At 38.7% G+C, this 12,488-nt stretch overlaps 1 protein-coding gene across 4 annotated transcripts in view; it reads left to right on the top strand.

Annotated features, from left to right (window-relative positions):
• The window catches only part of LOC104586087 (ARM repeat superfamily protein), an 83,272-nt gene extending 71,251 nt beyond the window's left edge, over positions 1-12,021 (top strand). For 2 of the 4 annotated variants that reach the window (XM_010243204.2, XM_088886688.1), the window contains 4 exons: positions 9,873-10,013; positions 10,102-10,230; positions 10,535-10,738; positions 11,514-12,021. In XM_010243204.2, coding sequence (XP_010241506.1) covers positions 9,873-10,013; positions 10,102-10,230; positions 10,535-10,738; positions 11,514-11,669 — 630 coding nt within the window. In that variant the 3' untranslated portion in view covers positions 11,670-12,021. Of the gene's footprint in view, positions 1-9,872; positions 10,014-10,101; positions 10,231-10,534; positions 10,739-11,212; positions 11,397-11,513 lie in introns of all 4 variants that reach the window. The other 2 variants (XM_088886687.1, XM_010243205.3) reach the window with 2 other exon arrangements.
• The last annotated feature ends 467 nt before the right edge of the window (positions 12,022-12,488 follow it).

The raw sequence follows: 12,488 nt of genomic DNA on the forward strand, positions 1-12,488 counted from the left end.
ACACTAAGTGATCAACCTGGCATTGCTTCATTCCAAAACTCTTCACCACTTCGCTGAACTTCCCGAACCAAGCACGTGGCGATTGTTTCAACACAATTTGCCTTCTTCAGTCTGCACACCTTACCATCCTCCCCCTGAGCAACAAACCCAGGTGGTTGCTCCATATATACCTCCTCCACTAGATCACTATGGAGGAAGGCATTTTTTCTGTCAAGCTGAAACAGAAGCCAATCATACATAACTGCCAGGGAAATTAGTACACGAATAGAGCCAATCTTAGCCACTGGAGAGAATGTCTCCATGTAGTCCACTCCATACAACTGCGAGTAACCTTTAGCAACAAGTTTGGCCTTCAGACGCTCAACACTACCATCTGGCAAGTATTTCACAGTATACACCCATTTACAGCCCACAACATGCTTACCAGGTGGGAGAGTAGTAAGTTCCCACATTTGAGTATGTTGAAGAGTAGAAAGTTCTTCCTCCATTGCCTGCCGCCATCCAGGTGAACTAAGAGCTTCTTGGACATTGTTAGGTATGGAAATAGAGGACAAAAGTGTGAACTAAGAGCTTCTTGGACATTGTTAGGTATGGAAATAGAGGACAAAAGTGAAACAAACTGGCGATGTGAGGTAGAAAGACGAGATAATGAAACAAAATTGGAAATGGGATGGAGGGTAGAACTGTGTTTACCTTTCCGTAAGGCAATGGGTAGGTCAAGGTCTGAAGGTTCAGCAATAGGAGCCATGAGAGGATCCGCAGATGAGGTAGAAGCTGGAGGAGGGGCCGGTGTCGTTCGACGTGTATACACTTGCCGGATCGGTGATCGTTCGGTGGTGATCTGCACTGGATGAGGTAATGAGTCTACTCCAACAACAGCATCTGGAACTGGATCACTGACAGGAAGAGGAAGAGGAAGTAAGGATGGAGACGAGGGTGCTTCAGGTCTTGAGAAGAATGGGACAGACTCAAAAAAGGTGACATCTGGGCAGACATAGCACTTTCGGGTAATGGGATTATAACACTTGTACCCTTTTTGGGTCCAAGAGTAGCCAAGGAAGACACATTTAATTGAGCGTGCATCTAGCTTGTCTATTCCATGACTCAGATTGTGGACAAAGCACACGCAACCAAAGGCACGAGGAGTTAATGGAAATGGAGATAAAGTGGGAAACAAGATAGAGAAGGGGGACCGGCCATGAAGAATGAAAGAGGGCATCCGATTAATGAGAAAACATGCAGTGAGTACAACATCACTCCAAAACCGTTTAGGAACATTCATGTGATGAAGAATAGACTGAGCAGTTTCAAGAAGCTGACGGTTCTTCCGTTCAGCTACCCCATTTTGTTGAGGACTGAATGCACATGAGGTTTGATGAATAATGCCATGTTGTTCTAAATACTGTTGAAATGAAGTAAGAAAGTATTCACGACCATTATCTGAATGGAGAACTTTGATTTGAACACCAAATTTTGTGCGTATTTCAGCATGAAATTTTTGAATAATGGAAAATAATTCACTTCTTTCATTAAGTAAATCCATGTCATTCTTGAACAATCATCAATAAAGGAGACAAAATACTTGTACCCATTATAAGACTCTATTTTGATTGGACCCCAAACATCTAAATGAACCAAAGAAAAAGGACTCAACATACGACTCTCAACTCTTGGACTGAAGGACACACGACGATGTTTACCAAACTGACATGACTCACATTGCAAAACTGACAAATGATTCAAAGACGGAACCAATATCTTGAGAGCCTTGAGAGATGGATGTCCCAGTCGGCAATGCCATTGTAGAGGAGTAAGTGAAGTCTGAAGAGCAATCGAAGATCCACCGCCGTCAAGATAATACAATCCACCAGCTTCATGCCCCCCACCAATCTTCTTCCCCGTCGTGAGATCCTGAAAAACACAAGTGGAAGGAAAGAAGGTAACATAACAATTAAGAGCTTTGGTTATTTTACTAACAGACATAAGATTTAATGGAAACTTAGGTACATATAAAACAGATGATAAGGACAGAGAAGCTATGTCAACATTACCAACACCACAGATGGGAGATGAGGACCCATTGGCGAGTGTAACAGTTTGTGATGTGGAGGTTTCAGAAAGAGAAGAGAACACACCTAGAGTCCCAGTCATGTGATCAGAGGCTCCAGAGTCAATAATCCAGGGAGAGGTTTTAGATGACATGCAAGCAATACCTGAGTGGGCAAGTGTGGTAGTGGTATGCTGTGAAGTGGTTTGAAGGAACCGTTCATACTCATCACGTGGTACACTCACCATCTCCCTCCCAGAAGTAGATGTAGATGTGGGAGGAGTTTGGTCTGCCTGTTTACTGTCACTGATATCAACCTCACCTGCTACAGCATGATTAGCCCATTTAGAGGGAGGACCATGTAGGTCATAACAGAAATTCACTGTGTGTCCTTCCCTGCCACAATGAGTACACTTCCTTGCAGAGTTATTCTTCCCTCTACCACGGCCTCCCCCTGAGTCACGACCACCCCAACCAATCATGGAACTGCCACGGCCTCCTCGGGAGGCATGTCCTCCCCCTCTTGTACAGTGTCCACCTCTTCTAGCTGTCACAAGTGCTGATCTATCAGACTGTGTGGGATTCTCTGTCTGTCCCAAAGAAATTCTACGAAGCCGTGAGAATACTTCCTCAAGTGTAGGAAGGGTAGAGCTCCCTAATATTTGGGCTCTAATTGGTTCATACTCCGATTTCAGCCCCACCAAGAATCTTGTAACATCTAGTTGTTCCCTTTGCTATTGCTGAACTTTAATATCTGGAGTGAGGGGATGATAGACATTGAGTTCATTCCTTATATTCTTCATGCAGGCATAATACTCTTCTAGGGTTTTGTTTCCTTGTTGCAAATCAAAGTACTCCTAATAAAGTTGATATACTTTTGTTGTATTATCTTGTCCAGTATACAACTTAGCATGTTCCCATATATCCTTAGCCGTATCAAGAAACATGAAGTTGGCACTAATTTTGGGTTCCATACTGTTCCATAGCCAAGTCATGATTTGAGCATCTTGTTCCCAATCATCAAACCCTGGAGAGTCAGCCGGTGGTGTATCATCTTTTACGTGCTTCATTTTCCTCTTTGCCTTGAGGAAAACTTCCACTGATTTAGCCCATGGAACATAGTTCTCCCCATTCAGTTTAATTGAGGTCATTTGTACACCTAGGTAGTCAGGGGAAACCACCACACTAGGTTTCTGATCATTATACCCATCTCCTATTGCTGCCATTGTACTCTTTCACAGTTGTCTCTAACCTGAATTCTCAGCTACAAGCTGACTGCTGTTATTCAAAGTTTGATGTTCCAACATCTATAGCAGCCCCTAAACACAACAGTGGGTACACACGCCTTGTTCTTATTCACACTACTGCTGATTTCACAACACCACGAACCACATAAGCATCAATTTAACACTCACTAATCACATGTAAGCCCTCTTACAACCACTCAATAAAGATTGTGCACCACAAGCACCTAGACCTGTTCATGGGCCGGGCCGGGCCGAGCTCGGGGCGGGCTTTTAGTCTTCATTAACGAAAAAATGATAGGCCCAAGCCCGAGCCCGGCCCGACCAACGGGCCGAGAACTTGGGCCCGAGCCCGGCCCTGACAAAAAGCCCGAAGCCCGAGCCCGAGCCCGGGCCCGACCTAATAAAAGAAATTTAAATTTTTTCCTACATTATCTATTTTAATTCAGATATTTTTTCCCCTATTTAAATAGACATAGTTTTACATTCTTAAATCAAAAAATTTATTCAAATGGGTATCACATAACCCATTTTAATTTCATTCTTTTTTTCTTACAATCAAGTGAATCAATTCAATCAACAACCTTCTTTAAGGTTGTTTAATATATTCCCTGTTGTTTGGTTGTTTCTATACAACCAAGGCAAACCTGAAATAAAACACATAAGAGCAAATCATATAGGTTCATATTCCTACAAATAGCATCACACACTAAAACTAAATTCATATAACTTCAAGTTCATGTTCCTCCAAAGTCATAAAAAAATAATCTGAATAAAACAAACAAAATCCATAAAACATATTCTCCATCCATTCTTGAATTCACCAACAAGATGGAATATTCCAACTCTCAAGTTCCAAGCCATTCTAAAAAAATAAAATAAAAGACTTCATTGCCCATATGACCATATCAAATAAAGCATGTTCTAGGCTTCTAGCCATCTCCATTCATTCTTGAATTCACCAACAAGATTGAACATTCCAACTTCCAAGTTCCAAGCCATCCTACAAAAGAAAATAAGAGATAAATTCAGTACCCATGTCACATATGTAATTTGTTATCATGTCAAATGACAAATAAATAATGGAAATATATGTTATTATAATACCTAAAACATATCATCAAGTTCAACATTTTCATCATCACTACTATTTGATTCTCCATCCTCTTCTAACAAGCTTGATCCTGAAGAAGCCCCTAACAAGCTTGATCCCCATGCATACAATTGGAAAATCTATTAGAAAAAATTCAATGAATCATATATTTTAATAAACAATAAATAAAAAAAATTACCTAATACAAGGCCTTGTGCACGAAGCCAATCTTCAAGACAAACCAAAGCTTGAATTGTCTTGGACTTAAGTGAACTTCTCCAAGGATTGATCACCTTCTTTCCGATGCTAAATGCAAATTCGGATGCAACTGTGGAAATAGGAATAGCCAAAATATCTCGAGCCATTGATGCCAATTCAGGATACCTAAGTGAACTCTTATTCCAATACTCCAAAACATCAACATCTGCTTTGATATCAAGGTTTTGTTCCTCCAAGTAAAGGTCTAATTGAGTTTTTTCACTTTGAATCTTTCTTTTTGAATTCAAAAATTGCTCATAATCCTCAAACCCATCACCATCATCATTTCTCTCACTCATGTCAAATTGATTAGAAGATCCAATAAAGGAGGTGGAGGAAAAATTTTCTTTGTATTCATTAAACAAATCATGGAGAGTTTTAGTTATAGCATTAACATGCTCCTCAGCTTCATCCCCATAAAGTTTATCAAAACAATACTCCACTAACCTAATCTTGCAACGAGGATCCAACATAGCAGCACAAGACAAAATCATACTATATTCAGCCCAATATTTATCAAATTTCTCCTTCATTTTTCTAACCATGTCAGTCATAAAATTCTGAGGTTCCTTACTCACTAACATCAAATGTCTATGAATCATCCACACTCGCTTGAAGTAAATGTTTGAAGTAGGGTACTTAGTGGCAGAAAACATGCAAGTAACATCATAAAAAACCTTTAAGAACTTGTGAAGCTTATCAACTTTTCCCCATTCTTCTTCCGAAAGCATAAACATTTTAAAAATATTATCCCTTTGCCCCCAATGTTGTAAGACTTGCTTATAATAAATGGCATGTTCAAGCATCAAATAAGTTGAATTCCATCTCACACACATATCTAACATCAATCTTCTAGTTGTGTTTAAGTGAACTTTTTTCAGCAAGTTCATAAAATCTATGCTTCCGGGCAACTGATTTCTTTATATTTTTCACACCATCCCGAATCTTACAAACAACATCATCAACAATATTCAAACCAGCTTGCACAATAAGATTCAAAATATGGCTACAACAACGAACATTGAAAAAATCACCACCACACACCAAAGATTTATGTATTGAAGATCTCAATTTCAAAGAGTTAGCCATCACATTATTGTAACTAGCATTATCTAATGTGATGCTAAAAATTTTCTGATCAATATTCCATTTGCTTAAGCACATGGCCACCTCATCTGCTAAAGACAGTCCATCAAAAGGAGGTGCCAAAGCTTTAAAGCGAATAATTCTTTTCTGTAACTTCCAATTGTTGTCAATCCAATGAGCAGTTATACACATGAATTCATCATCAGTGTGCTTAGATCTCCAATTATCGAAAGTTAAACAAATCCGACCAAGTGTATTAGACAAATCACTTTTCACACCCTCTCTCTCTTTCACATAACTAGACATGATATCTCTTTTAGCAGTATGCCTACTCACATTTTTAAATTCAGGATTTATAGATTGAACAAAGAATCTAAAACCAAGTTCTTCAACAGTAGTAAAAGGGTGTTTTCCACATACAAGAAAAATTGATAATGCCCTACGAGACTCTTGTTGATCAAACTTGTAGTTTTTCAAAGAAGTACTCCCATCAGTGTTTGATTGAGTAGTTACTTTGTATTGTCTAATATCCTGAATTCTACGTCTAGGGCAACGCTCTAAATGACGCTTCAAGTGAGTAGTTCCCTTACTTGACTTACCTTGTAATATTTTCATGCAGTGCTTACATCGTGCCTTCTCCGAATTAATCTTTTCCATTTCTTCCCACACCTTAGATGTCAATCTTTTCTTAGTGGAAGTCTGGTCAAACTCTTGATAGTCATCATCAACTATATCTACTCCAGCAGCCGCATTTTCACTTGCCATTGACATGACAGTAATTATTAAATATGAAATAACCTGCATAATGAATTCTAATTTTATCAATAAGACAAGCATATATTAAATAAAAAACTAAAAGAAATTTCTACAATTTGTTTACATTAAAAAAGAATATAATTTCTGAATCTGCAAAAAAAACCAATTGCAGATTATCCAATATAAATTCTGAATTCAATAATCAATATAAATCAGAATTTATTTACATTAAAAAAGAATATAAATTCAATATAAATTCTGAATTCAATAATCAATATAAATCAGAATTTATTTACATTAAAAAAGAATATAAATTCTAAATTCAATAATCAATATAAATCAGAATTTATTTACATTAAAAAATAATATAAATTCTGAATTCAATAATCAATATAAATCAAAATTTATTTACATTAAAAAAGAATATAAATTCAATATAAATTCTGAATTCAATAATCAATATAAATCAGAATTTATTTACCTTAGAAAAGAATATAAATTCAATATAAATTCTGAATTCAATAATCAATATAAATCAGAATTTATTTACATTAAAAAAGAATATAAATTCAATATAAATTCTGAATTTATTTACATTGTCAAAATCTTTTCAATCTTTGTGTCACAGTCCTCTTTCTCGCATATGCCTTCTATGCTAAATGCTGATCTTTCCAAACTATGAAATGCAGGAAAAAAATGTCAAAATTCATCCGTACCCATAACTCAAATGCTCTTTTTCTTTTGGGCTATTCTAGTCTCCCTATTTGGACCGTGCCCTGTAGAGGGTCGGGACAAACATGGGAATGGGATAGGTCAAATTAAACGGGTTTAGAAGATGCTCTATATGCTGTCCTGCTTCTAACTGTGAACTCTAACGTGGTTCATAGTCTCAGTCTGATTAATCCAAACAATTCAGCTCTTAAGGACAACAATATAGGTATATGCCCTTCTGTGAAAAAAACCAATCATGTCCATGCCCCATTAGGTTAATGGGGGGTGAAGAACAGTTTTGGGCCCATAGATTTGTGGATCAAAGCACACAAACTCTTACAAGCCCATTTTTTTTATTTAAATAGAAAACATGAATAAAGCTATTCAGTGCACACGACAGTTCTATTGTCTCTGCTTCTGTTCAGCCCTTCTTCTTCTTCTTTCCTTAGTACGGACTCCCTTTTACCTTATTGGGTCAGTGTAGTTAATGTTTTTCTCTCTTCCTGTGTTCCAAAGACTGAATTGGGTCCTAAAGCTTCTTCTGCCTGAGACATGGCTAAGCATCATTTGTCAGTTGGTTATAGCAGAAAGCCATGTATTTCTGGGTTTTTTTTTTTCGGGAGAGGGGACTAATTATGAGATCCCTGGTTAGCTTAGCCCCCTCAAAGAGGGAAAATTGACAAGAGGAAGCAAAGCTGCAGAATTTCAAGAGAAGGTGTTTTGTTGTAAAAGTAAAAATATCAACACAAGTCGCATTCATTCAATGGGTATTACTGCTGAAATTTGTAAAAGCAATATGAGTAAGCACCATCAAGAAAGAAAACAGAGGGATGATCGGTTTGGAGTGGGGTAAACAGGTCGAAATCTCCATGTATCGGATGTGAACCCAATACAAGCCACCAACTCTCCCAAGTGCTGCCACTCGGACCGAGTGGGGTTTATCATGACATCATCTCCACCGTGTCCTGAGTGGCTGAGTCTCCTGACGTTTCTGCTTCAAGCACTAACAAGTTCTCAGTTCTCACTTCTCACCCCATCCCTCTTTTATGGCTTACAAGTTACAACATTTCTCTTATTTTGTTGTTTAATATTATTTGATTATTTCTGTATATTAATTGTTCCTAGACAGAGAGAAGAAACAAGCCACTTCTGCGGTTTTGCCTTGTTCAGAAACAGTAGGACCAACTGTTATAAAAACAGTAAACACTAAAGAGGACTCACCGCCGCCGCCAGTGATTGTATTCGCTGGAGAGTTCGCGGTGAATCGGTGACTGTGGTCTGTGAACTGCGAGCTTGACCTGCGATTTTGACAAGGATCACTTGATCAGTTCGTGTCTGAGAAAGAAAGAGAGAGAGAGAGCTCACCGCCGCCGCCGGAGTTGTTGCGCCGGTGAACGTTCGCCGCCTCGCCGGTTGTGGCTGCCTGAGAGTGTGAGGATGAGAATAGTGCACTGTGGAGGATGTGGAGAACTAGAGATTGGAGATGAAGGGTCGGCTGAAAAAAAGAATGGGAAGTATAGGTCGGGCCGGGCTATTTTGGCAAATCCCGAGCCCGGCTCGAATTTATTGCGGGCCGGGCTTTTTGGCCCGAGGTTAAGCCCGCGGGCCCATATACTTGTTCAAGCCCGTCCGGGGGCCAGGGCCGCCCGGCCCATGAACAGGTCTACAAGCACCACAACATAGTCAAACCTGTTACACCCAGTTCAGACTAGTTTAACCCTTTTAAGAGGGCATTACACAACCACAAAGAGCTCGGCTAGGTCACTGCATTACACCTTACACCACTCGGCCACTTACAGCAGCCCTAACACCACTCAACAACTTATAGCAGCCCCTACACCATTCGGCTACTGTACACACAGCCCGTTCTAGGGCAACAATGAACCTAGTTCTCTAGGTTCTGATCAGTACTAACAGATTCTTGAAGGGTTTCTACCCAGAAATACCAGCAACACAAGAGGAAGAGATAACCGACCTTCCTTTGAGAGTCTCAACCAACCATTCACTGCTGAAGTCAATTTTCTTGATGAAGAAGATTATGCGCAGCAGAGAGAGACGAGCTGTGATGTTTCAGACCTAGGGCGAACCAGTTCTCTCCATTGACTGACCAGAAACGAAGGAAGAAGGGCCACGAACTCTGCTGAGATGCTTTACGAACTGAAGTAGGTCAGGAACATGGCTCTGATACCATGTTTCGAATGCTGCTACAGTAACCCGAACCAGGAAGAGAAGGAAGAAGAAGAAGAAGAGAAGAAGAAGAAGGAAAAGAAGGGTCTGTCAAAATCTGATGGACTACCCATTCAGTCGACCCCCTTAATAGTTATTAGATTCTAATGACATTTACGAAGACTAAACTGCCCTTACTTAAGTGTGGGGCAGAGTGTCCTAATAAAACTGCCACATAAGCAAACCACTTAACAAACATAAGATGACTAAACTACTCCTATTCGGCTCACTTTAGCACCTTGTAATTTTGATTCTTTCACAGTTTGATCTGAGCTGTATTTAGTTTGTCAACTTGACAACCAGCTTTTTGAGATGTACTGCCTTTATTTTTCATTTTAATAAAATTTTCCTTTTTATCCTTCAAAAAAAAAGAGACCCCCCCCCTGTCTGGCCATCCCTCTCTAAACCTTGTGTAAGTTTAATAAATATCATTCTACACTTTTTATTGCAGGATGAGTTATCAGCAATTAAGAAGCAACTCCTAGAAGGGTTCTCACCTGATGATGCATGTCCATTGGGAGTTCCCCTATTTATGGAAACACCACAGCCATGTTCTCCACTTGCACAAATTGATTTCCAAGCTTTTGATGAGGTTGATTCCATTTTCTATTACCTTATAATGCTACAAATGGCTACACATGTGAAACATTCTTGCTGAAATGCTTGTGTTTTTCTTTCAGATTATACCTCCAGCTGCATTGACAGATGAAGAAGCTTTCCCTGAAGCAAGTGGAAGTCAATCAGGTCACAAGACATCAGTCTCCGTTAATACGTTTGATATTCTCAGTGTTAACCAACTATTGGAATCAGTATGTATCACCCTCTTAGCTAATCTGTCTAGATTTCATTGTTATGAAGATGCATCAAAGTTCTTCCCTAGGTAAACTGAGGATGGTTTACTGATGGCACAGTAACATGTTCAAGTGGACCACATATCTGTTACATCCCACTCTGCAATTCTCCTATGTCAGTCAGATTATAAGTTAAACTAATTGAGTTGGTTGGCATGAGATCCCTATTTTCAAGACCCATTGAATGATGATACCTAACACATGACCTCATGATTGAGATACAATAGATCAGCCATTTCACATTGCAATGTTGTATTCCTAGCAGGTATTGGAAACAGCAAGAGAAGTTGCAAGCCTTCCAGTTTCCACTACACCCATACCTTACGACCAAATGAAGAATCAGTGTGAAGCCCTTGTAATAGGTAAACAGAAGAAGATGTCTGTACTTTTAAGCTTCAAGAATCAACAGGAAGACATGGGGATAGGTGCTGAAGTTGAAAAGAAAGGGCCAACTTTCTCAGACATGGTAAGATTAAACATCAAAAATCATGGTTTAGTTGCTACACTTATGCATTAAGTTATGATTAAAAAAGCCCATTGCTTCAGAAAAGCTTCTGCTCTACAAGATAGCGGTGAGGTTTAAGAAAGTCATTTTGCTGGTTTATTACTGAATAGATTTATGTCAAGTCTTGTCTGTGTAGATTATGTTGACCAGACTGTCACCTGAATTTGTCATAGTGAGAAAGTGTTGTTGATTTGATGATCATAGCTATCAATCACATTTTCTAGGGAACATCGTAGAATTGCAAATTTTATCATGGCCTTTTCCAGAGAATCTGATTCATTTGATTATTAATATCATCCATCAACATGGAACTGTCATCTAAATGGCCTGTTCTGAGATATCTGAATTGTAATCCATAATTCTAGTATAAACAGGCTAGGTCCTGGCTAACATCTTGGGAGGACTGAACTGGATACTGCATCTTTTTTGCACCAGGCAATGGCTCTTATCCATGATTTAAGTGTTGATAACAGAAACAAAAGAAATATTCATTTCCTCTTCCAGTGGTTTCTGGTTATCACCGTGCCTTTTCATATATTGCCAGAGGATATTTGCAATACTTCCAATGCGATGCATCTTCTCTTGCCTTGAGAGATGCTAAATGCCATTTGGTTATTAAGTGTGTTTCCCTTGACCTTTTGCATTCTAAATGATGATTCATGTGTCAGACAACTAAATTTTTGCATCAATTAACCCTGGGATAATAGGCTAGTTTTCTTGTTGGATGCTATTTCAGAAGATGGAACTTCCAGACGTGGATCTAACACCAATGGCTCTTGAGAAAGTTCAGAGACAGGATAAGCTCTGCTGTTTAAGTGAGCAAGAACAACATTCATTCAGGTTGCCACCATCAAGTCCATACGACAAATTCTTGAAAGCCGCTGGATGCTAGAAGGATTGGTGGTGTTTATACATGTATTTACATGTGCTTGTTTCTCCTTTTGCTTTTCAGATCAATTTTTTATGAGCATAGCCTTTAGAAGTTTAAGAATTAGCATCAATTTTTAGTCAATTATCTCGCTTTTTGATATTCTTCTCTCTTTCACGCCCTTCCCCATGAAAGTAGTAAATAGCCATTCATTAAGGTAAGAGCCTTTTGTGGATTTACAGAATAAATGATGCTACTGTAATGGATTTGCATGACTTACCAACAATGAAACTTAGCTCTCCCCCTCCCCCCTCGGCACCACTTTAATTATTTTTCCATCTAAGGACGTTTTACGGTATTCACATGGGTCTGTATCAGACTTGCTCGTTCCTGATTAATGTGTATAGGAAATATTTATTGAAGCTTGGCTGATTTTTGTTGCCATAAGGAGCAGAAAACAATGTTCTGGTCTTAAAGCACCAAAAGTATTACTGAAATCGTGCAAGATTGAAAAAAAAAAAAAAGAAAAATCTGAGCTTTTCATGGTTAAAATCTAAGAACATCGGATCGGAACCTAAGGTTGTGTTTAATTTGATAGAAAGAGAGAAGAAAGGTAAAGTTGAGGGAAAGTTCTTAAATCTCAAGGAATTTTGTGAATACTTTTAAAAAGCTTTCCCGCAACCTTCTCTCTCCTATTTCTATCAATCCAAACACAGCCTAAAGGATAAAAAAATGTTGTATTCACTAACAAAAGCTAAAATTAAGATAAATAAATAATTGTAATTCTTTTTAATTATTTTTGAAACCAAGTATTTATCAATTACTCCACCCAACCCAATTGTC

The sequence above is a fragment of the Nelumbo nucifera genome, chromosome 1, assembly GCF_055504915.1.
Source record: "Nelumbo nucifera cultivar China Antique chromosome 1, China Antique-T2T, whole genome shotgun sequence".
NCBI lineage: Eukaryota > Viridiplantae > Streptophyta > Magnoliopsida > Proteales > Nelumbonaceae > Nelumbo > Nelumbo nucifera.